General features: G+C 46.2%; 5 protein-coding genes across 5 annotated transcripts; 3 read left to right on the top strand and 2 right to left on the bottom strand.

Moving 5' to 3' along the window:
- The first annotated feature begins 7823 nt into the window (after nucleotides 1-7823).
- LOC107281160 (uncharacterized) lies at nucleotides 7824-9776 on the top strand. The gene has a single exon (XM_015785641.3). It carries the CDS (start codon nucleotides 7824-7826, stop codon nucleotides 9774-9776), a length of 1953 nt encoding a protein of 650 aa, XP_015641127.2.
- Nucleotides 9777-11259: 1483 nt separating this feature from the next.
- Nucleotides 11260-12594, bottom strand: LOC107281246 (uncharacterized). The gene is made up of 2 exons (XM_026026402.2): nucleotides 12070-12594; nucleotides 11260-11974 (listed from the first exon to the last, which is right to left on the bottom strand). The coding sequence occupies exons 1-2, from the start codon at nucleotides 12451-12453 to the stop codon at nucleotides 11456-11458; spliced, it is 903 nt and encodes a 300-aa protein (XP_025882187.1). The 5' UTR covers nucleotides 12454-12594; the 3' UTR covers nucleotides 11260-11455.
- A 1107-nt stretch (nucleotides 12595-13701) lies between these two features.
- On the top strand, nucleotides 13702-14425 carry LOC4340523 (PLAT domain-containing protein 3). Its single transcript, XM_015788766.3, has one exon. It carries the CDS (start codon nucleotides 13736-13738, stop codon nucleotides 14249-14251), a length of 516 nt encoding a protein of 171 aa, XP_015644252.1. The 5' UTR covers nucleotides 13702-13735; the 3' UTR covers nucleotides 14252-14425.
- A 118-nt stretch (nucleotides 14426-14543) lies between these two features.
- LOC4340522 (annexin Gh1) lies at nucleotides 14544-17560 on the bottom strand. Its single transcript, XM_015788765.3, has 5 exons — nucleotides 17321-17560; nucleotides 17051-17196; nucleotides 16715-16939; nucleotides 15903-16115; nucleotides 14544-15018 (listed from the first exon to the last, which is right to left on the bottom strand). Exons 1-5 carry the CDS (start codon nucleotides 17394-17396, stop codon nucleotides 14725-14727), a joined length of 954 nt encoding a protein of 317 aa, XP_015644251.1. The 5' UTR covers nucleotides 17397-17560; the 3' UTR covers nucleotides 14544-14724.
- Nucleotides 17561-20488: 2928 nt separating this feature from the next.
- LOC4340521 (uncharacterized) lies at nucleotides 20489-24548 on the top strand. The gene is made up of 8 exons (XM_015788845.3): nucleotides 20489-20857; nucleotides 21640-22154; nucleotides 22244-22316; nucleotides 23449-23529; nucleotides 23618-23681; nucleotides 23780-23867; nucleotides 24001-24085; nucleotides 24173-24548. The coding sequence occupies exons 1-8, from the start codon at nucleotides 20741-20743 to the stop codon at nucleotides 24254-24256; spliced, it is 1107 nt and encodes a 368-aa protein (XP_015644331.1). The 5' UTR covers nucleotides 20489-20740; the 3' UTR covers nucleotides 24257-24548.
- The last annotated feature ends 261 nt before the right edge of the window (nucleotides 24549-24809 follow it).

Here is a 24809-nt window from a genome sequence, read left to right as displayed (position 1 = left end):
AGCTATATTAAAGGAATCATCATACAGTTTCATGCCCAAATAAAAAGATTCCTGCGTGGATGAAAGAGGTAGCTGATACTGTGAGAGGTATCAGTACCAATCAGACACAAAGATACAGCATCTGGTCCATTTCTATGCAGTTCATGATTGGAGGAGTAGTGCAACATTGTTCATGATTGGGGAGACAGAGCCATTGTTGCAGTTCCTACTTGCATTGATCCAATAATTCTAAATTGAATACAAATTAATTAAGCATACTTGCATCAACACACACAGTAGACTGGTTCTCTGCCAGTCTGCCTACCAACTGAAGAAAATTCAACGATGGATCCATCATCCCTGGTCTAAAACTTCATATATGGTTGAATATTAATTGCTTGTATTTATCTTTTGGCCTGAAACGTAGAAGGAACATTGCCAACAACCTCATTGGATTATAAAGTGACCGATCACTTGTTACCACTAGTGTAGAGATGAGCTAGCATGCATACTTATGAATCCTGTACAAGAAGAACAGGGGAAAGATGTTAGCTTTTGCTGTGATGCCAATTAATAAGCAGCTGTGATCTTTTGGTGTTGCATGCATGCATATGCCTGCCAATCCTTCTTGCAATTTGCATGCCTGATCTGCATTTCGATTGGAGCAAGAGAAAGACTCTAGCTGGTTCAGGTGATTCAGCTGCAAAAGACATGCATGTGCCAAAAGATTCAGTCCCCTTTGAACAGCTAGCCTGTTTCCTATTTACACACACAAGTGTCCAACTACCAAGAACCATACTAGCTATATATCATTGGCCCAAACTTGTTGATTGTCATGCATCAGATGATGTAGATGGAGAGTAGGCTCACACGCTGTCGAAATCACAGTGGTGGATGTGCATGTATTATAAGTGCATGCCCTGTGCCGTTGTGTCGTATACCACCTACAGTAATATCAGAAAACATATTACCGGATACAGGGTTCAGGTACAATAATATATGCCTTAGTTTAGAATCAAGTAGTCAAGACCTATCCTATGGTTAATTTGTTCCATGCATGCGCATGGCTGGGTGCAGGAATTATTGCCGGTTTATTTGCTACTGCTTCACTATATGAGACCCAATTATAGGATCCATTGCATAGTTGTGGCTAGAACTCATCATTCTGTTATCATCAGCATGTGTTGTGTGTCTGTGTGTGAGGGAGAGAGGGAATCTGATAGTTTTTTAAATTTTCTAAAAAAAAGGTATTTGGAATCAGTGAATTGAAATACTCCTACCTGTCTACAATGAGGACCTGGGTCAGGTCAAAGAATCAGAAATTCAGAATGCTTGCATGCATGATTGCACCAGGAAAAGGAGTTCATCAGGTTCAGGCATTTGCGTCGCTTCCCCTCGCATCTGATGCGCACTTGCCTCTCTGTCGTTCTACTTCTAATCCCTACACTATCAACGTTTAATTAGTTTGAATATAATGTATCCTATATATACAGAGACCGGTTGGAAGTGATTTTAGAGTGATTCTATATCTTGGTGTAATTGTCCAAAATGAATGAATAAAGCTTTATCTTTTTTTTCCTCATTTTGAAACAACTTAATTATCGGTGGTGGTATATATCTTGAGTCGAAACTGTAGAATTAAAAAATAGCTAGCGAGAATTTGGATAAGTTAGTGTTATCCAGCTTCTCTCTATTGCTCCCCCGTTTGAAAATAGGAAAAGTATAAGCATCTTGTTTTCCACAAAGTCAGCATTTAAAATGTTTAAGTAATAATTAAACTTAAAACATATATATGTGTTCAGTGCCATGTATGTACTATCACTACTTTCATATTTGAAAATATTTCATATGATGTCAGTTTTGTACTTGTTGATAATATATTAGGAAAGAAACTAATGTTCATACTTCATAGTATAGTGTTAGCTAGAGACCGTGTGTAGAAATCTAATATCTCTTATATTTCAAAAAGAGGGAGTGGTATATATTTTGGATTCCATAACTATATATTGGGTATTTGAATTTAGAAGAAAATTAATATGTCAAAGGAGTAGGAGATTTTTTTTACTGTAGCTAGCTACTAGCTATAGTACTCGGGTTGTGTTCCTTCGAAGGGTTAGGAATTTTTCCTCCCGACACGTAAAACGGAGCAGCAAATTAGCATATAATTAATTATATATTAGCTAAAAAATTTAAAAATTGATTATATGTTTTTTAAAGGAACTTTCTTATAGAAAAATATATTCGTAAGCGTGAAAAACGAGAGAGTGGAAGTTGAGAAGGAAAGAAAAAGACACACACCCAGTTAGATTAGATAAACCAATCGATATGGGTTGTGTGCATCATTTGCATGCATTCGTGTACATCCTCCTTTTCACCTGGTCATGCATCCATCAGAGCACGCAAAGGAGAGCGCTTCACTTTTGCATGTTCGCGCGTGCAAGGCCGATGCATAGGACCGGTGATGCATAGGCTTAGTTAGCTCGCAAGAGCTAGCCAAGAATCAGATACTCCCTCCGTTATTAAACATAAGTATTTATAGGTTATTTGATAAAAGATTGAGGTTTAATAATAAAGAAAAGCTATAGTGTACCTTATTCAAGGTGCTTATCTATTCAAGAATAAAATTGTGGGAAGAAATCTGAATAAGAGATGATTGATCCTGATCTGGCGAAAATCATGCTCCCTCCCTTGTTTTTGTTTGATGTAGGTTAGCTCAAAACATAGAAAACTCAAATCATATATCCCTTAAGGGGATATCTCCTCATTTTTACATGTCACTTAAAAAGTCATCAAAAAATTTAAAAAAATTTAGTAGGATAGATCAATATGTGATATGTCAGTTCACAAACATGCAAATTCAAATTCAACCTATATAAGTACAAACAAAAATAACAAATTTGACTATGAATAGAACATGTAATTCACGGTCAAATTTGTTATTTTTGTTTCGAAATGTATAAGTCGAATTTTAACTAGTATGTTTACGAAAAGATATATCATATATTGATCTATCTTGATATTTTTTTAAAATTTGTTTATAACTTTTTGAACGATATGCACAAAACGAGGGTTATGTCCCCTCGAGGAACAAAAATCCACTTCCAGGAGGAGGTAGCTATATAGTCCATCCGTCCCAAAACATAATACTACCTCTGTTTCAAATTATAAAACTTTCTAGCATTGCCCATATTCACATAGATGTTAATGAATCTTGATACATATATGTGAACGTTGGCAATGCTGGAAAGTCTTATAATATGAAACGGAGAAAGTAATTTTTTAATAGATGAGATACATCGTGTCCATATTTGTATCGCTAGGATGTGTCTATTTTGGGGGGATGTGGTATTGTGTACCGAATTTGAGTCATATAAATTCGATCTCGGATCCACGTAGCAATCAGCTAGCGGCTAGTACGTACTAGCTAGCTAGCTAGGTCCCAGCCGGTGAGCTGAAGCTACCGCTACGCAAATTCGACGTACTCCGTCCCATAAAAAACCAACTTAGTACTGGATGTGATACATCTAGTATTACGAATCTAAATATATGTCTATCCAGATTTATTGTATTAGAATATATTATATTTAATTTTAGATTTGTCTCTTTTGGCACGGATGGATGCGAGCGAGCTCGATCGTGGCCATGTATGTCTATGTCCTGCCCTCCATACGCCGGTGTGTCTACGTTCGTGCTCCATTAGCCGGCCGGCCTACATGTGGTGGCCAAGTTGCCAAGGAGGCATCGTATCGATCAAGCATGTGGCAGCCGCGCGATCGCGCGCTCGCGCCGCTCGAGGAGGGAGAGGACGGAGAATATCCCGGCTACTATATATACCTCTCGATCGCGCGCGCCCGCTGGAAAACGCTGGTTTCCGCCGCGGTTTGGCCACGCGACGCGCCGATCGATCGAGCAATACGCAACCGGCCACGGCCGCGGGGACGGGGGCGCGCGTCTCGTCTCGTGTTCGTGGTTTTCTCGCGTTTCTCCCGGCGACACACATGCGTGCGCGCGGGGGCGGGCGGGCGGCTTTCACGTGCATGCACGCCATAGTATTGTACTACTAGTATATGTGAAGAAGACTCTTCTTCTCGTGCACAGTCATTCAGTCAGGAGGAGACGACCGAACGACTGTATATACTCACTGATGATAATAATGTTGAAACTATATAATGTCGAAGTGACGGATTCAGAAAAAAAATAGCAGTGGGGTCTAAGCAAACTAGATAGAGTTAGGACCTGTTTGGCACAGCTCCAGCTCCAACTCCACCCCTCCTGGAGCTAGAGCTCAGCCAAACAGTTTTAGCTCCACCAAAACTGGGAGTGGAGTTGGATGGAGCTCTCTCATAAAATGTACTAGAGTTGTGGAGCTGGGTTTAGGCAGCTCCACAACTCCACTCCAGACTCAACTCCTGGAGTTATATTTAGGGGTTGGAGCTGTACCAAACAGGCCCTTACAGTCCCCCCTCCCATCTACATATAGTAAAAAATTTTAGTGGGGTCTTTGTGGGGCTCTCATAGTCTTCGCGTCAGTAGTGGGGGCTCGACACCCCGCCGCCCCCATGCTGGATCCGCCGTGTCGAGCTCCTGAACCAATTAGTTATCCTATATTGAGACACTCAGACACAGTACGAGAAATACACGTCACCACCGACGAACTGTGATAAAATCAACTTGAAAGACCACAAAGTAACATGTATAGAGTGGACGGTAGGATTTGGTTACAAAGCGCGGTTTTGTTCTGATCCGTCAACATGAACTATGAGATGATCATCTGAAAGACTGAGAAGACAAAAAAAAAATTGCAAGATCTTTGCTTAGCTAATCGTGCAAAACAGAATATGGACATTTGATAGACTAGCAACCCGTGGCTGGCTAAACAATACCTACTACTTGTTGTGCCCACATACTAGCTCCAGAAATGTCCTTTCATCTCCTAACAGAGTACAGATAAAAAAAAACATACTATCGAGATGAAGCTCGCTCGAGCATATCAAATTATCAATGTGAGCACAACTATGACAGTATATGAGTGGTGGACAACACTAGTCTCCAGTAAGGGCTATCGTAAAAAGATTCATTCCCCTCATACTACTAACGGCATGAAAAATTTAAAAAGAGAGAAATCAGAGTGTGTTCCAACACAAGGAACCTTCAGCAATAACCCTAGTAATGAAAATTAAGGACGATGCCAAAACCTGAGCCCTAGCAAAAGAAAACGACTCTTATAACTTATCTTTAGTTTTTTTTTCTTTGTACATTTATTCACACCTCCTTTTACTCATATTATAATTGGTGAAATTAGCACACTGTTAGAAAAAAAAAGAATGTTGAAACTATAAGTAAATAATTTTGCATTGGCAGCTATGGCTTGGGTGACGGGATGGAGACATGCATCATGGACGGGCACATGGCAGGTGAGTACTTTGCTCTATATAAATACCAGCTAGGGGTGGACAGAAAGCTCGTGGCTCGTTAGCTCGCTCGGCTCGTAACAGGCTCGGCTCGGCTCGGCTCGGCTCGTTTGAATTTTCTAACGAGCCGAGCTGGCATTTTAGCTCGTTAGAGATAACGAGCCAGCTCGAGCTGGCTCGCGAGCTGCTCGCGAGCCTTAACGAGCTAGACTCCATCACAGCCCAAAAGCCCAATACAACAAAAAAGCCCAAGCCCAAGACACTGCAAACCCTAGCTAGTCCTCACTCAATTCCCCACTCTCCCCCAGCCGCCGCCGCCGCTTCGCCTCTCCTCCAGCCCGTCGCCGCTCAGCCTCTCCCCAAGCCGCCGCCGTCGCTGCTCCGCCTCTCCCCCAGCCGCCGCCGCCGCCGGGAGATCGAGCACCCGTCGCCGCCAGTCTCCGCCTCTCCCCCACCAGCGCCCGCCGCCACCGGTCTCCTCCTCTCCCCCGCCAGCGCCCGCCGCCGACGGGAGATCGAGCGCCCGCCGCCGCTGGTCTCCGCCTATCCCCCACGCCAGCCGCCGCCGGGAGATCGAGCGCCAACGGCCCACCGCCGCCGATCTCCGCCTCTCCCCCAGCGATCCAGCGCCCGCTGCCGCCGGTGCCCGCCCTAGCGCCCGACGCTACCGGCGAGCTCGAGCTCATCTCCTCCAAGTGCCGGCAGAGCTGCATTGAGTTCATCCCCTCCACCGTCGATGCCGGCGAGCTCGAGCTCGTCTCCTTCAAGTGCCGGCAGAGCTGCATCGAGTTCATCCCCTCCACCGTCGAGCTCCTCCCTGTGTCTGTGGTCGCCGGCGAGCTCGAGCTCGTTTCGTCCGCCGTCAAGCTCCTCCCCTCCTCCCAGCGTCTCTTGCCCCTAGCTCGCGAGCTTAACGAGCTGGCTTGAGCTTGTTGACGAGCCGAGCCGAGCTAGGTTTCTAGCTCGTTAGGATAACGAGCCGAGCCGAGCTAGCTCGTTATCCTAGCGAGCCAGACCGAGCCGAGCCGAGCCACAGGGGCGGAGCTACAGTGATGCCTATGTATTCCCAGGAATACCCAACTTTTTTTATCAAAAAACAACTATACTTCAATATATACACATAACACATATACACATATTAGTTGTCCCCACTCCTCCAGAGTCCCTCGCTCGGCTCACGCCTCACCCTCACGCGCAAATGCGCTGCTCGCCCGCTCCCCAATTCCCCATTTGATTCCAAACCCTAGGTGGCGGCGTTCGGCGGCGGCGCGGCGGCGCGGCGACCGGCGGAAGCGGCAAGGCGTCCGGCGACCGGCGACGGGAGCAGGGAGCTAGACCAGCGGTGGCGCGGCGAGGCATTCGGCAGCGGCGCGACGCCGTGGCGAGGCATTCGGCGGCGGCGCGGCGAGGCCGCGAGACGGCAACCGACGGGCGACCGGTGACGGCGGGAGCGAGGCCATGAGGCCGAGGGGCAGGGGCGCGGCGGCGGCCGGCCAACAGCTGCAGCTCAGCGGGACAGCGCCCAGCGGCACTGCGGCAGGCGCAATTTCAGGTGACAAATCAAGAGTTCAAGATTCAATCAGTCCTAAATCCACTCACTATGTGTCCATGTCTGATGTTTTTTTACCTTAGTCTCTGAGTAGTTTCTTTTTCCTGTACTTTTGTAGTTCTGTAGATTGAAGAACTCTCAAAATGAAGAAGAAATCGATTGATTTGAAGACTTTGTGGGATAGACATTCAAAGTCTAGGAAGGTAGGGTTAGGTTCTGGTTCTGGATCAACAACACAGCCAGTTAGAATTGACAGTGAAGTTGTTGTTCCTTCTGTTCAGCCGATTACAGATGCAAATGAGAGTCCAGTTCAGATTCAGATTACTGCAGTTGAGGTTGTGCCTGAGGTAGCAGCCAGTGATGCAGCAAGAGATGTGACAGAACCTGAAACAGAGGTAGCTAGCAATGATCCAGACATAGCAACAGCAGTGACACAGCAGGAGCAACCTTCCACTTGGTCTCCTATCAGAGATTGGTCTCCCATCAGAGATGGTGATGATGAAGAGACAGAGTATGACTCAAGTGATGAAGCTATTTATGACATTGATTTACTTTGTCATGATCCTGGAAGGCGAATTGCAATCAAAAATTATGATGTCAATGAACGGAATTCTGTGATAAGGGGATATATTGCATTAGGGCCATGCCAACCACGCAGCCACAATTTTCCTATAAGGAAAATTGGAGGTAAGCCTCGGCGCTTCCTTCCTAGTTGGTATGACGAATTTAAATGGCTTGAATATAGTGTGGAACAAGATGCTGCATTCTGTTTTATTTGTTACTTATTCAAGCATAAAATTAATAATTCTGGTGGAGATGCATTTGTAAATAGGGGATTTAGGAATTGGCACATGAGAAAAAGGATTGCAAAACATGTTGGTGGTATGACTAGCTTTCACAATGTGGCACAAGATAAATACAATCACTTCCTTGCACCTAAAACAAATATTGTTGAGAGCTTTGCTGCCACCAATGAACAAGACAAGGCTAGATATATGGCTCGTTTAACCTATTCAATGAAGTGCTTGAAGTTTCTTTTAAGGCAAGGTTTGGCTGCCCGTGGACATTATGAAAGTGAAAAGTCACTTAATAAAGGAAATTTCCTTGAGATGTTGAGTATGCTAGCAGAAAACTTTGAAGAAGTTGGTAAGGTGGTTTTGAATAATGCTCCAAAGAATTGTAAGTTGACTGCTCCCGAAATACAAAAACAGATAGCTAATTGTTGTGCCAAAGAAACTACTAAGCTTATCATGGAAGACCTTGGTGATGAATATTTTGCAATACTTGCCGATGAATCTAGTGATGTGTACCAAAAAGAACAGTTGGCTCTTTGTTTGAGATATGTTGATAAAAAAGGAAGGGTAGTTGAGAGGTTCCTTGGTGTTGTTCATGTTGAAAATACTACTTCCTTGACACTTAAAGCTGCAATTGAATCATTGCTTATGGAGCATTCCTTGAGCTTGTCTAAGGTCCGTGGGCAAGGCTATGACGGTGCTAGTAACATGAAGGGTCATGCTAATGGACTAAAGAAATTGATTATGGATGAGTGCCCTTCTGCCTATTATGTCCATTGCTTTGCACATCAACTCCAATTAACACTTGTGGCTGTTGCTAAGGAAAACCCAGATTGTGTGTGGTTCTTTGAGCAACTTAGATTTTTGTTAAATCTTCTTGGGAATTCTTGTAAGAAGACAGAAATGCTTAGAGTTGCACAAGCTCAAAGAATTGTAGAAGAACTAGATTTGGGTGACATTGAAACTGGAAAGGGTTTGAATCAAGAAATGGGTTTGGGCAGGCCAGCAGATACTCGTTGGGGATCTCACTATAAAACTGTTATGCATGTCCTATCTTTGTATCCTTCAATTCAAAAAGTTCTTATAATGGTTGGCAAGGATCGCTCTTTTGGTGCAGAATGTGCAAATGCACAAACAGTGTTGACAATATTCCAATCATTTGAGTTTGTTTTTATGGCACACTTGATGCAAACAGTACTTGGGTTCACATCTGACTTGAATCATGCTTTGCAGAAGAGGGATCAAGACATTGTTAATGCAGTAGGACTGATTTTATTGACAAAGTTTCAATTGCAGCAATTACGCGAGGATCCTGGATGGGATGATTTTCTTCAAGAAGTGCAATCTTTTTGTGTGAAGCATAAGATCAAGATCCCTGATATGGACTCTTTCTATCGGCCGGTTGGAAGAGATAGGAGGTTCTTTATTAAAATCAAGAATATGCATCGCTTCCATGTTGACATGTTTCTAAGTGTCATTGATAGACAACTACAAGAGCTTAATGAACGGTTTGATGAGGTAAACACAGATTTGCTCCTTTGTATGGCTGCATTTAGTCCTATAGATAACTTTGCTAGTTGGGACAAAGATAAGTTGATTAAGCTTGCACGGTTTTATCCTAATGATTTCTCAAGCACAGAGATGAACCATCTTCCATCAGCATTGAAACTCTTCCTCACTGAGATGCGTATAGATGAAAGGTTTAGAAAAGTAAAAAATCTTGCTAATCTTTCCATTATGATTGTTGAAACAAAATTGCACAATAGACATGAGATTGTTTACAAGCTTCTCAAATTGGTTCTGGTACTTCCAGTAGCAACAGCTAGTGTTGAAAGAATATTTTCTGCCATGAATTATGTGAAGAATAAATTGAGAAACAGGATGGGGGATCAATACTTGAATGATTGCTTGGTCACATTTATTGAGCGTGAGATGTTTTTGAAAGTCAAGGAGTGTGATATTATAAACCGCTTTCAAGCCATGAAGGAACGCAGAATTAAAGCTACTCTTCCAAGCCACGAAGGAACCGAAATAGAAAATTAGAGGTACCATGTAATAATTTGTAATTTTATTTCTTAGATTATCGGTATTGACATACTGTGAACCATTGATTTTTTTTACTATGAATTTTTTTGTTAGACGGGAATACCCAACTTTCAAATCCTGGCTCCGCCACTGCCGAGCCAGCTCGACATCCACCCCTAATACCAGCCCGGCCGGCGTATGGTTTACTATGACCTAGTGGGGCACCGTGCACGAGCGGCGTAGGATCGGCTAGGTTACCTGCATGCAGGCATGCAGCAGCATGCATGTCTGTTTGATTAATGGTACAACCTACGGGAATATGAGATACTACCCTATATAAGTACCAACAGGATGCTAATAATTAATTAAGTAATTAACCATGCATTGAATATAGTCATGTACACTATACTGATCAGTAACTATATAAGTTCAAGCCAAGTGTTTGTTTGATTATTGAAAGGCTTCATGAAGGAATAGATTCGTTATCTCCATGTCAACAGAACAATCTCAGGAGAGGCCGGTAGTGTCCATATTACACCTTCATTATAGTATCACCACATGCTTACTGAGTTATATATTCACATTAGTGAAATGACATATATGTCCGATTAGCTAGGGAGACGTCGAATGGACAATAGTGGACGTCTTGACTTCGACCTCCTGGATCCAGAAGTCAGAGCAAAGAGGCGCTGAGACTGCCTCCTCCTCGGCCATCGTCTTGGATCTAGAAGTCGGAGGAGGAGTGGAGATATGGACAGCAGGTACTGGCAAGGGGTGGCGGGAGGCCATCTCGACAGAGGAGGTGGTGGCGGCTAAGGCTTCCGTGGGCGTCATAGCTCCATAGCCGGTGGGAAGCCCACGGCGGTGGCGGTGGCGGTGTTTCCCTCCCACTGTTGGGACTAGCATAGGTGGCATTGGTCTCGTGGGGTGGAGAGGCTGAGGAGCTCAGTGTATCTCCAGCGATGAGGCGGTAACAGAGCTTCGAGGGGATGGAAGCCTCCTGCTGGCGATGCTCTCATCGGTGGAGTCCAGGAAGCCGATGCATCAAGGGTCCATGACCGGTGTCATCCTTGATAGTGGCTGGACAAATGGTGATGCAACGCGGGCTCCTTTGCTCGTAAATAAAGAAAGAAAGGCGGCAGTAGTTGTCATGGAGTGGTCGATGTCCTGACTAGTGGCTGTCTGCCTTGGGCCACGCCATTGCTCTACCTAAAGGCCACCGTCGTCACTCCGCCTAGAGGCCACGCTACCGCCTCGCCGTCTTCCCCGCTTGAACTTAGAGGATAAAGATATGGGGGCGCTGACATGTTGGTCCCACATGACGACTCAGCTGGTTAAACCATGTCAATGAGCAAAGCCACTTTAATTTGAAACCGTCTAGGGAGTCATTTTGCATTGGCTTTAATAATTTAGGGTTTTGCGGTTGATGGATACGAATTATATTGGACTTATACTTGAGGGAGGCGAATTGTACTTTTTCAGTATCTAGCGCATGATCGAATTTGATTCGTTCAAGGGCACAATCAGATTGGCCCGAAGTCTGTTTAGCCCGGCCCAGATCAATTAAACGAGGAAAAAGTACACCGAAGGTCCCTCAACTTGTCATCGAGTTACAAAATCATCCTCCAACCACAAAACCAGATACAGGACATCCCTCAATTTGCAAAAACCATTCACTTTATGTACTTTGGTGGTTTTTACCCCTGTTTTGTCCTGCGTGACAGCTGAGTCAACATGGGACCCACGTGAGCCCCACATGTCAGCGTTGCCACGTCATCACCCTGTCTTCCCCCTCCTCTCTCTCTCTCACACTTCTCTCCTCTCTCCCCGCCGCGCCGCGCCGCGCCTCCCTCCCGGTGCTCGCGCTCCTCCTCCTCCTCCACTTCCGCATCCTCGCTGCCACCACGGGTCCCACTTCTCCCCCGGCGGTCTCCCACCTCACGGGCCGCCTCCGCCTCTCCCCGTCCATGGCCGCCGTCATGCTCCGCGCACTCGGCAACGGCGCGCCCGATGTCACGGGTGAACGACGCGGAAGGGACGGCGAACGGCGCGACGATGAGCGTGATGGCCCCGACGACGAACGCGGAGACTTTCTTTGTGGTAAGTGCGTCATGCCGAGGATGCCCTTGAGCTGCTGCTGCATGATCACGACCACCATGCCGCCCATGAACCCGGTGATCGCCGGCCGTGACATGAAATCCATCAGGATCCCCGGCCTTGCAGCAAACACAGATCGATATATATATCAGTAAGGAAATCTCAGGAACACACACAAAGATCGAAGAGATCCATCATATCGATCTCGCGTTACCTGAGGAATCCAAGAGTGGCCAGCAGGACACCGGTGAAGAAGGCCGACGTGAAGACGAGCTACGTGTACAGCCGTGGGTCGTCGGAAGCCCTCACCTTGCCGCCGATGATGGACGCCACCAGCAGCGACGACGTGGCCACCGGCCCCACCCCGAGGTTCCTCGAGCTCCCCATCACCGCGTACACCAACGGCAGCAGGAAGCACGAATCTGTGTACGTCGGCGAGGAGGTCATACCAGAAGCTCGCCGCGGAGTACCCCGCGTCCCAGTCCAGCGCCGGCACGAAGTAACTCGCCACCCGCCATGCGCGCTGCGCGTGCGGCATCCCGCCGAGCCCGCGGAACGGGTCGTCGGGAAAGAGTGTGTCCTTCAGCCCCGCCCGCATCGCCGCGCCGCCGCCGGCTGCAGGTTCAACCTAGCCCTGCAGTGGCGCCACGACGAACGCGGAGACGAACGGGTTGAGAGGAGTTCGGTGGAGCGACGAGAGAGAGGAGAAGGTCCGGCGGCTGGCTCGCGGCCGCTTGCTCGCCCGCCGCTCCACCGGCCGCGCGCTTGCTTGCCGTCGTCGGCGCTCCGCTCTGCCGGTCGCCCGCTCGATGCAGTGCTCCCCCGCTGCGCGTGCGCGCCCGCTGCTGCTTCGCTCCACTCCGTCGGCCGCCGCGCGCTCACCCACCTTCTCGGGCCATCCTACGCCCCGTCCCGGCGCAAGCGGAGGCGGCGCCGCTGCGGCCGGCCGAGGACGATGTCGACCTTGACATCCTCGTGCGAGAGCTCGCCCGCCGCTCCGCTCGGCCGGCTCCTCTCTCTGCCGCTCCGTCTTCCTGCTCCAGCCGCTCGCCATAGCCCACTGCCGCGCTCGCCCGCCGTTGCTCCCCTCTGCAACCGGCGACCCCCAGGCGCTCACCCGCCACATCCGCTCCGCCTGCCTGCTCCGCCGCGCTCCTCCCCTGCTAGCCGCCGGCCACGCTAGCCCTCCTCGCCGCGTTGAAGATGCTGCCGCCATCCACGCCCAGGGGAACATGAGAGAGAGGAAGGGAGAGGAGGGGAAAGAGAGAGAGAGAGAGTGGTGACATGGTCACCTGACATGTGGGGTCTATATGGATCCCACGCATCAGATCAAATCAGGGTCAAAACCACGGAAGGATCTAAATTAAATGGTTTTGTAAGTTGAGGGATATCATATATCTGGTTTTGGATTGAGGGACGATTTTGTAATTCGATGACAAGTTGAGGGACCTTCGGTGTACTTTTTCCATTAAACGACGGCCGGCGCGCTTCTGCCGTCCGGCACAGAGGCCTTTTTCCGTGGGACTCCGGCCCATCATGCAAAGTCTACGGGAGTACGGACACAAAACACCACCTCACTCACGCTGCCGGGATGGGCTGCCATTTGCGGATTTGCTCCATGAACGCGTGGAACGCACTCACCTTTGGCTCACCTCATACAGCCATGTACTGCCAGGGGAAGACTAGCAATCTCCACGGCACACTGCAAGCAGCAAGCGTGTCACTACGTTTACATGACATGCACCAACGGCACGTCATACTTTTGTCCATAGCACCGTTAACACAGCGCGATCACATCGCTATCCAACGCATACATATGCACATATGAAAGCCTCATCGATCGATCGCCAAGCTGATCAAACTCCTCCAGAGCTCTTGCCATGGCCCCCAAAATCCCCATCTTCTTCTTCCTCCTCGCCCTGGCTGCCGGCGTGCAGGGTGAGACCGGCGGTGTCGGCGGCGGCGGAGGCAACGTGGAGTACAACTGCGTGTACACCGTGTTCGTGAGGACGGGGTCCGCGTGGAAGGGCGGCACGGACTCGACGATCGGCGTGGAGTTCGCCGGCGCGGACGGGCGCGGCGTGCGGATCGCCGACCTGGAGCGGTGGGGCGGCCTGATGGGCGCCGGCCACGACTACTACGAGCGGGGCAACCTGGACGTGTTCAGCGGCCGCGGCCCGTGCCTCCCGGCGGCGCCGTGCTGGATGAACCTCACCTCCGACGGCGCCGGCGCCCACCACGGGTGGTACTGCAACTACGTCGAGGTGACGGCCACCGGCCCGCACCGCGGGTGCGCGCAGCGGCGGTTCGACGTCGAGCAGTGGCTCGCCACCGACGCCTCGCCGTACCGGCTCACCGCCGTGCGCGACCAGTGCCGGGGCCACGCCGCGGCGTGACGCCACCGCGGTGGCGCGAGCGCACCGCTCGCCGGCGGTGGCTTGGCAATAGTAATAACGTAAATAAAACGGAGAGCTGTTCACGTGTGTAGGCTTACGAATGGACGCGTGCTCACAGGCGTCGATCTGTTTGAGTTGGCTCTTGTCTCCGAACTCTGTTCTGCTTGCACTTCCTTTGCTTGGCCTGTGCCCACTGGATAACCAACAGCATGATCAGAAAAATTACGGCAATAAACACAAACAAGGATTGAAATAAGACCTGTCAAAAAGTTGCAAAATAAGTGAGGTCCCATGAGCCAACGCATTCCACTATGATTTATTTCATCGTCACTGTTATGCAAGCTGCAGCAAACAGTACCGTACACTGGAAAAACAACATCATAATCACCACGGCTGTGTCCCCTGCATAACAGGTTTATTCTCTGATATGACATGATCACATGAAGTGTGTGACTGGGCAAGATAGGCATGGCTCACTGCTCCTGACCCAGAAGAGCAAGAAGCATCCTCTCGTAGTCCCCGGAGGTGTCCCCTGCGACCGCACGCTCCAGCGGGACACTGTTCCTCTTCTGGTACGCCTCCGTGATCAGCTTCAGATCCACCTCGGCACGAGTGGTAATGATCCTAGTGAGGGAGTTCTCGTCTGTTCCCATGCCTGCGATGGCCAACCTGATGACTTTCTCGAAGTACCTGTCAGGGCAACAGAAGCAGCGGATGATTGCACGCAGCGTGGAAAGGAACTCGTCCTTGGGATCAGCCTTGAGATCCTGTAAATGGAGTAGAGCAGCATGTTAGAATGCAAGCCTTCGATGGACACAAAATCCGGGGGAAATAAAATGGTTACACTGCCTGTGATAAGAATAACCACCTCTGCAGAACTTGTAGAACATTAAGCTTTAAGAACAAAATGGAAGCAAATCGTATCACAGCAAGCACTTCTTCAAGTTGTTCAAATCATACCCATGGTATTAAAGAGTAAAAGGTTAGACCAGTAACATAGGTTTATGACGGGTCTAAACATTCCAACAATTGCGAAGAAAGTGCCAAAAATTAACACTGTTAAAAATAAACTTCAACTATATCGCTGGACTGACAAAGAGTGCCGGCCAACTTCGTTAAGAGATTTTAAAAACTTCATTTGAGTAATGAGTAATGCCTAATATTTGTACCAAAGGATATTAAAAAAAACAACTCAGGGTCAACAATCAGCACAGAAGTACAACATTACAGAAGGATTTAGTGGGCCTTAACAGAAAATGAAACAAAACGAGTGACAACAGGCTATAGGTTCATATTAACTGAATGGATACATTCATCCAATTGATGTATCAGGCCTTATGAATACATATGGATTTTTTCGCGAACGCACAAAAGGAAATACATATGGATTTAGAGGACAGATACTTGGAGGGCTGCTTAATCAGTTGATTCCCTTCAAATTTGAAGGTAAATAGGTAATGTTAACATCATGTGAACCGAGAAACAACATACTACAATGTATCTTATCAGACAATAGAAATTAACTCTATAGAACAATGCTATGCAGAACGCAAGTCAGCATGATAGATATAACAGAGCATAAGTAGGCTACTACTTAACATGCTTTGAAATACAAAAGAATAGCAGCACAGGTCATAAGATTAGTACGCACCTTGTTGATTGGGTGACCATATTCATCATTGTAACGATTGAATGTCGCAATCAACTGAGCCTTGCTCCTAGTAGTGAGAATTCTGATGATCTCATCATCACCATATGCCTTATGCTGGATCTTCTCATGCAGAATTTTGGCTTCTGAATGTGCCAACTTTGTGTTGACTTCCGGCCCCTCATAGCGGTAAGCACTTATAAGTGGCACCAAGAGCTGATATGAATAAATAATGTTAGATCGCAAAAAGAATCACCAATATTCTGCACTTCTACACTACCCTTCTCCAACACTCATTCAGAAAAATAATGGCGAAAACAACCATGACATTCATCTCTGAAGTAAAGCATATCTGAAGTTCATGCATACAAAGCTTGTTTTGAAGTACCACCTCCAAATTTAGAAATGTTCTGGGGGAAGAAACTATAACTGAAATCACATATTTTCGGGATACACAAAAGACATTGCATAAATCACATTTATATTTCATCTGAGTGTTCCATAGGGATACATGATTGCAACACTAGAGATCAATTTCATATGATTTAGGTAAAAAGGAATTTTGTATGTGCAATAGGATCCAACAACTTATAACTTTATCAATGTATATTCGAGAACGAACAACAACAACCTAGTCGGATTTTCTTTCTCTGTTTATAGGAGTAAAAAGGCATTGCACAAGATGAAGGCCAAATTCTCAGTTCAGTGTTTTATCACCAGTCGACAATACTATTCCAACGATGCACCAGTTTAGCAGATCATCAGACCGAGCGATGATCCGAGACAGATGGAAAACAAGTGGATGAACGGATCACCTTGCGGAAGTCACCAGTGGCGTGCGCCGCGACGTCCTCCTCGAGCGAGCGCTTGAAGCGCTCGTGGTAGGCCTGCCTGACCGCGAACAGCTGCGCGGGGCCGCGCGCGCACGCGATCTCGACCAGCACGCGGCTCCCGCTCCCTGGGTACCACTTCCTCGCGACCTCGTTGGCGAGCACCGCGTCGCGCTCCGCCGGGTCCAGCGTCCACAGGATCACGGCCCTCTGATCACATCACAAAAGCAGAGCAAGCGGCGCCCCCCGCGATCTCAGAGATCTGGGAACGAACGAACGGACGGATACGGACCCGAGAAGCTCAGGCGGGGGATTGATTACCTCGAAGTCGCCGGAGATCTCGTCGGTGATGCTGCGGAGGAGCTCCTCGCCGTAGGTGTCGGCGTAGGCGCGGCGGATGGCGCGCCGCTGCGCCGCGTCGCGGTGGGCCAGGATGGAGATGATGAGCGCCTCGTTCGTGCCCCACCCTTCACCGGGAGAACCCAACAACCAAACCAGATCACTCACACGATCGCGTCACACACGCACACAGGCAGCGCGGCGCGGAGAGAAATGCGGGGGCGGACGAGAGAGCGAGCGAGCGAAACGAACCTTGGAAGGCCTTGCGGAGCTGGTCGCAGTCGTCGGCGACGGGCGGGACGGCGGAGGGGACGGTGAGCGTCGCCATGCGGGGGATCTCGAGATGGGCGACGCGGAGGCGGAGGCGGAGGCGGAGGCGGGGGGGATCGAGTGCGCGTCGGCGGGGGAGGAGAGGAGACCCGGACGAACGGGGAGTGGGTGAGGAGGAGGAGGTAAGGCGATCGCCCGGGGGTTTATGGCAAGTGGTGTGGTGGGGTGCCACTGTCTGCAAATTGGGCAATATTTGATTGTTTTTGATAAATAAAAGGCTCAAATCAATGCAGATTTGAAAAAAGTTTTGGTTGTGTGATCTGGAAATGATGTCAAAGCTGGAAAGATGTAACTAGTGGAGTTATGAAATGTAATATGGGCTCCTTCTGAGATAGTTGAAATTGATGAATAATCCGAAGTTTGTCATAGTTATATGAAGGTATCCCGTCAGACAAAGTGTTACAAGAAAACTTTATATACTCCCTCCGTTTCACAATGTAAGTCATTCTAGCATTTCTCACATTCATATAGATGGTAATGAATCTAGACATATATATCTATCTTAATTCATTAACATCAATATGAATGTGAGAAATGCTAGAATGACTTACATTGTGAAACGGAGGAAATATAAAATATGTGGTGGCAGCTACAGGTTGGACATCCGATTTGGTGAAAATCGTAGGACGGTGTTGCACCATGTTATTGAGGAATGTTTCACATGTTCCACCCCTCGGTAAAAAATGTTTCAATGAAAATGTTCCAAACGTTTCACTACCAGAGAAAAATATTTCAACGCTTGAGCAAAATTGTTTCCAAATGTTCCAAATATTTATGACGAGAAATTGAGCAATATTTAGCGATATTGATTGCAACACCAAAAAATCAATTCATGCAACATCAAGGCGAAATGGAATGAAACAACTTAATACAATAAAGTGCAACAAAAATACCAATAAGCTGCAACATCACTAAAAATTCCCAACAAAAACCTATCTCTGTCTTATTCTATTCCGGTCCCCGGAAACAAGTGATCGACACGGGAGAGACAAATGAGGTGATGGCATTAGACGAGGATGAGGGCAAATATAACATTCAAACACATATATACCAATGGCAACACGAAGAATCAATACATGCAACATCGAATCAAAGTAGAATGAAACACTATGATACAATAAAGTACAACAGGAAAAACAATAGGGTGGAACATCGCTAAAAACTCCGACAAAACAAACCCACCTCCATCTTCTTCTTCTACTCTGGCCACCACAACCGCCAATGCGGCGGATGGAGGTGACAACGCCGCGAAGATGCAATGCGAGGTGGGCTGCCTCTGGCTAGTGCTAGGGCCATTCGCGTTAGTGCCCTGATCTTGCGTCGCTGTGCCTAGCAACCACCGTCGTCGGCTATATCCACGCTTCCATTCTATCCCACATCACCCTATGCCCCTGCCACGCTACCTCTATCACCTGCCACCGCCGTGTGCCCGCTAGCGATGTTTAGCGTCTCCTCTCTACCACATGCTGCCTTGCCCCGTTGCCGCCGTTTGGCGGCCGGCAAGGTCGAGCACCTCCTCCCTATCACATGTCGCCTTTCCCGGCCACTGATGCCTCCGTGTGGCCACGACAAGGATGCCTCGTCATCTTTCACGATTCACTTTGAGAAGAGAGAGCAAGAGAGGAGAAATTGTGGTGGAGGGAGGTGGCTGGGAGTTGTGGATAAGGAGGAGGCATCCGATATTTTGCGCTCGCCCGGACATCTCAAACAAAGCATTTTTGAAAATATTTGCAAAAAAAATACTATTTAGAAATTATGGAACATGTAGAAGAAAATTCAAAATTCTTAATCGGAACAGAAATTAGGGACAAAGTATGCTTCTCACGAAATTTTAATTTTACATCCTTTCCTAAATATTTCTCACTATTAACGGGCATTATTTTAAGCAAAGGAGAATTACCACTCACTCATTTCCCGATGGCTAGAAAACCTATAATTTTCATTATACACATGTACTCCCTCCGTCCCAAAATAACTCTTGATGGGTCACATCCCATCATAGGTTGAGTTATTTTGGAACGGATGGAATAACTATGTAAATTAATATTTATTATATGAATACATACACCATAGGAGACTCCCCTAAAGCACTTTAAAAGAATAACTAAAATATAAATATTTTTACGATAGAGTAATATTTAACCGTATGTTTGAGGGGAGAAAAATAGAAAAACACGTAAAACTGAGGTGGATCATTAGCTCATAATTATAAGGTATGAATTATTTTAAATTTTAAAAAATAAATTGATATAATTTTTTAAGTTATATATACCTTTAGAAACTTTTTGCATCGTTTAACCGTTATTAATCACATTTGATAAGCCAGCGAGTGGAGAACGATGGTCGTGCTCCATTGCGCTGCAGCTCTACCGTCACGTGGACTGCTGCGTGGCGAGTGGAGGCCGTCACCCAACAGACACGGGCGTTGTTTAAAAAAAAGGGAAAAAGGACTGACACGAAACAGACGGACACATGCACCTCACCCTCCGGCGAGGCGAGGCGAGACCAGTTTACGATTCTGACAGGCCCTTCCGTTTTGGGCACTCGCGGAATTCGGAATTTCGTAAAATTCGGTGGAAAACCGGTAAATTTCAAACAAATTTTATAAACCAAAATTTAAATACAAATTCCTGAATTTGCCGATAAGTTCTCGAAACCGGTCGGTTTTGACGAAATTTCAATCGAAATCATCGAAATTTCGATCAATATTTGGGCCTAATACATGCAATCCGGACCATATAAGTGTTTTCCTTTTTTAATTCTTTATTCTTTTCTTTCCTGATGTAAGTTTTAGTAAATACACACAATACATCATTTTTTCGAAAATTTATATCCTACTAGGTTGTATGAATATCATAGTATTTATAAGATTTTATTTGATTTTTATCAATTCAAATTTAAATTTTGATGAAACTCTTCGAAATCTCGAATGGTTTCTACTTTTAAAATCTCGAAATTTAAATTTAAATTTTTACTTTTGCATTGTCGAAACGTCAAAATTTCCCGAAATCCGATCCGATCGTGAACCCTCGCGAGACCGCTGCCGCAGGCCGCAGCCACGCCAAAAGGACCACGAAAACGTCTCGTCTCGTCCCTTCTGACCCTCCTGACCTCCCCGAGCCCCAACACGACGACACGGAGCACAAACCTCCCGCGCCTCACCACTTCCCCTCGCCTCCGCCGCCCCCACTTGGCCACATCTCCTCCGGTCTCGGTCCCCGCGGCGGCGGCGGCGGAGGAGCTCGCCCATGTTGTTCCGCGGACTTCTCGCTTGGGCTGTCGGGTAGGGAACCCTGAGAAAACGCATACCGGCGGTCGCGGAGAGCAGAGCAAAGGCGGGGGATGGGGTACCTGCCGTCGCTGGGCGGGAAGGCGGCGCACCTGGTGTCCGACCTCGCCACCGTCATCCTCAACCCCGTCTCCGAGCGGGAGAGCCAGCGCCACCCCTCCCACCTCCCCGTGAGCGCCTAACCCTCCCCCCTCCCTCCCTTCCTTCTCGGTAGATTTGCTCGTCCCCAAATTCTAGCTCAGTTTCTGCGGGTCTGCCCTTGCTGCTCTTAGTCCGTGCGATAGGCCGATTGGCGAGCAGAGCTGGGTACTCCGGTTAGAGATGAGATCATGGTGCAGAGGGGCCTGCATCTTGGTGGAATTGCTGTTTGTCGTCCATGGGTTCTACTAGGGTTTGAGGGGCTTGCAGTCTCCTATTTGTCGTGAACTGTGATGCTAACAAGTAGCCGAGACATTGGGTATGATACGGGGTTCTATTGTTGATCTAGTTCGTCAAGGGTAATAAAGTAGTGGATGTTAATTTAAAGTAGAGCAATGGTATGCGCCGTGTTGCACCTGAGTGGAATTAGACCAAGATGGCACTATAGCAGTGTGCCTTTAGACAACACAGTCATGGATTATCGCTAGTTAATAGCTATGTGCCTATGTTCGATCGGGTGCTTGAAAATGGAGGGCACTGACCCTGAGAACAGAAATTGTTTCACCTTAATGTCTTTTTTTCAGTTTTATGTGATGTTTTGGTTTGTGAGTTGTTTGTTTCACACGAGTTGCCCTTCTGAGACGAGCTGCATTGTCATAAGTTTAAAGTGGCAGTCTATTCAAAAGAAAAGAAACTGAAGCTACAAACTGTGATGAATTGGTTTGTTTGTGAGCAATTGACAACTAGAATGCCAGTTTCATTTCGTTGGCCATAGCATGGTTAGAAAGCTTAAAATTGTCTTTATCTCTTGTAGGAGGCCACTGAAGTGCAAGAAAATATCTATGAGGATGACGATGATGATAATTCAGTCAAGAATTCTGAGATTCCTAATGGCCCTGACACATCTTCCTTCAGAGCATTCCTGATGTCATTTATGTCGTCATCAAACTCCAGCAGTGATTCTATAGAAATCATACCTGAGCACAATATGAATATGGAATATCCAACTTTAACACCTGTTGGGAAGGGAAGCAATGGAAGGAAGGGCCTGTTTAGCAGAGGGAAGCATTCCATTGGAAAAATCATTAACAAAGCAGGCAGAATTGGTGGTTTCAGACAAAAACCCAGCTACAGCATTGATGGTGAAACTGTTCAAACAGAATATGATGCACCTGGGTTGGAACTTAAGGGATCAAAGGAATCTGCTTCACATGATAAGTTACCAGCCATGTCTGAACCATCAATGCTTTTGTCTGAAACAATGCGAACTGTTCTTTATACATCTCTTCCTGTACTTGTCCAAGGAAGGAACTGGATGTTGGTATACAGGTTAGAACTTCTGCAACCAAATATGTCCAGATCATTATCATATTGGCTATATACATGATTGTCTACTATCTATTTTGACAATTGTGCAGTACCTGGAGACATGGAATATCTTTATCTACTCTGTATAGAAGGAGCATGCTTTGTGCAGGCTACTCACTTTTGGTGTGTCCATACTTTCTTTTTATATAGTTTTTACTATTTATCCTTGCATGAAGCCCAGTCGCTCTGCTTTTGCTTATTTCGTTGTATTCTGTAAATGATGCATAAGCTTAGAGTCTTTGACAAATATTTCTGCTATATCATGTTATTGTGGCATTCTCAAATAAATAAAACTGCCACCTTGCTGGTGGTCAGAACCTTGCGATCTAATTTTGAATAACCAGATGGCGGATGTCTAGGTGTTTTCCATATTTTATTGTGTTGTATACAGTGGACATCAGTAAGCCTAAATGCTGTTGTCACAATTTTCTTAGCCTGATAACTCATCTACTAACAGATAGTTGAAAATTTTCTGATGTTGGTAGTGGTTCATGCGATTAGCAAGCATTGCTCTATCCAAAGATTTGATTGTATACAACACTTTCTAGCATGTTCAATTCAAAGAATGATCATGCGTTTATGATTGCCTTTTAGTAGTAAAATATAGATGACTCTGTTATACTGTTATTTATTGCTACCATTGAAATGCTATTTTCTATGTATAATCCTATCGAAAGTAGTATTATTATATTGTAAGTCAAGAGCATGGTAATTATGCCTGATGGATGAATTATTAAAAGGAGATGGCAACCTTATGAATTCATGAATACTCTGTGTACCGCTCATGGATTAAAACAAATTATTTTTTATTTGACTGTACATAGAGTTCTTAGTGCTTGTGAGCAACATTTAGGATCTGCTATTGATATTGCTCTGCCTAGATAATCTGGCTTCCACAGTTCCACTGAAGCATCCCATTTATTTACATAGAAAGAAAAATGAGTTGTCAACATCTTTTATTTTCTGAGCAAACATTTTCACTCCAGGGCCTGAATTTGTAGGTACTGCAAATCTGGACCTTTTTTATGTAGAAATTATTGTCTGGAACATATGGTCCTTGTTGAAATTTTGTGGAAAACCTCATATCCACTCAAATAGATGATTTTTTCCTTCCCCAACAAATTCCTATATAATCCCTACCTTCTTTTTTGGGGCTAAGCACTCTTATTATTTCACCTAGGCATAGTGCTCCTCTAGGCTCTATATTTCTGCAGATTTGGTTGCTGATATCCACACTGCTTATGTGATGTGGCAGATAGTTGGGGATCGAAAAGGAGCGGTTTTCGGTGGGTTGGTTGAGGCCCCATTGCAACCATTAATAAAAAAGAAGTATCAGGTTTGCAGCACATAGGCCGGTAACTTTTTTTTCTTCTGATGTCTTATTCAATCTTTGCACTGATTGTAGTCTATATTTAATCTTTCAGGGGACCAACAACTGCTTTGTGTTCACCAATATAGCTGGCCGTCCTGTTATATATCGTCCAACAGGTACTTTATACCTATTTCTTCCACAGGATTTGCATCGATGGAACATCATGTGCTCCTAAATTTGCTTCCTTGGGATTATTCTGAATTTTGAACTGCAGGTGCTAATAACTATTTCACATTTTGCTCCACCGATTATTTGGCAATGGGAGGTGGTGGTCACTTTGCACTTTATCTTGATGGAGACCTGTAATGTCTATCCTTCCCTGCCACCTTTTCACACAAAACTTCCAGTTTTAGCATATATCTTTCATTCCATGTTTGCATGCAGTGCTAACTGCCACCTAAGCCTGTGTGTAACCACACACATTTACCTTTGCAGTCTGAATGGTTCAAGTTCCACTTCAGAGACATTTAACAACCCGTGCTTATCACGTTCCCGGGAGTTTGAAGTCAAAGATGTCGAGGTACGCTATCTACCGCCATGCCATACCCTTCAATTTTCATCATATCTCTTGATGAGATCTGATAGTGATAACTTTTACCAAATTCAGCTATGGGGCTTCGTCAATGCTTCCAAGTATGATGAGATGCTCACTATCTGCCGTACTGAGAAGCAAGGGATCTGGAATCTGTGACTGTCTGTTTACAATTGATCTGAGCTGTTTAGTGCTTGTACCTGATGCCAACCCATCCTGGTGGTTTGTACAGTTTTGTAGTTCTGTCTGTTAAGTATAGTATATATAGGCCTTGTTGGAGTTCTGTCTGTATGTATAGTAAAATGCCCCTTGTAAAACAAGTTCATCAACGGAGTTATGGAGCTTAAAATGAGTAACTCTGAAACATGAATCGAGCAACTGCCAAAGCTGATCCTTGTAAATATTGTACCGTACCATAGCTTCCTGAAGAAAATGCAGTGGAATTCAGGCAGTGGTTTTGTCATGTTTGTTGGAGTAATAACAAGTGAAAAAATTCAATTCTCCAATAAAAATAAAAGGAGAACAGTTTTATAGTGATAGAAAAATACTCCTAAATGGCGTCAATGTCAAGATGTGCTTCATGATTTTGCGATGTTTGGGGTGCTTAAAATTGCTATACCAAAGGGCTCCAAGTTTTTAATGTTTGTGCAAGTGCAAGTGGTGCCCCTTCTCTTCTTCTAGTCGAACTACTGGCCATAATTGGGCTACCTTA

Source organism: Oryza sativa, chromosome 6 (genome assembly GCF_034140825.1).
Source record: "Oryza sativa Japonica Group chromosome 6, ASM3414082v1".
Lineage (NCBI taxonomy): Eukaryota > Viridiplantae > Streptophyta > Magnoliopsida > Poales > Poaceae > Oryza > Oryza sativa.
This window is presented reverse-complemented; position numbering and strand designations above follow the sequence as displayed.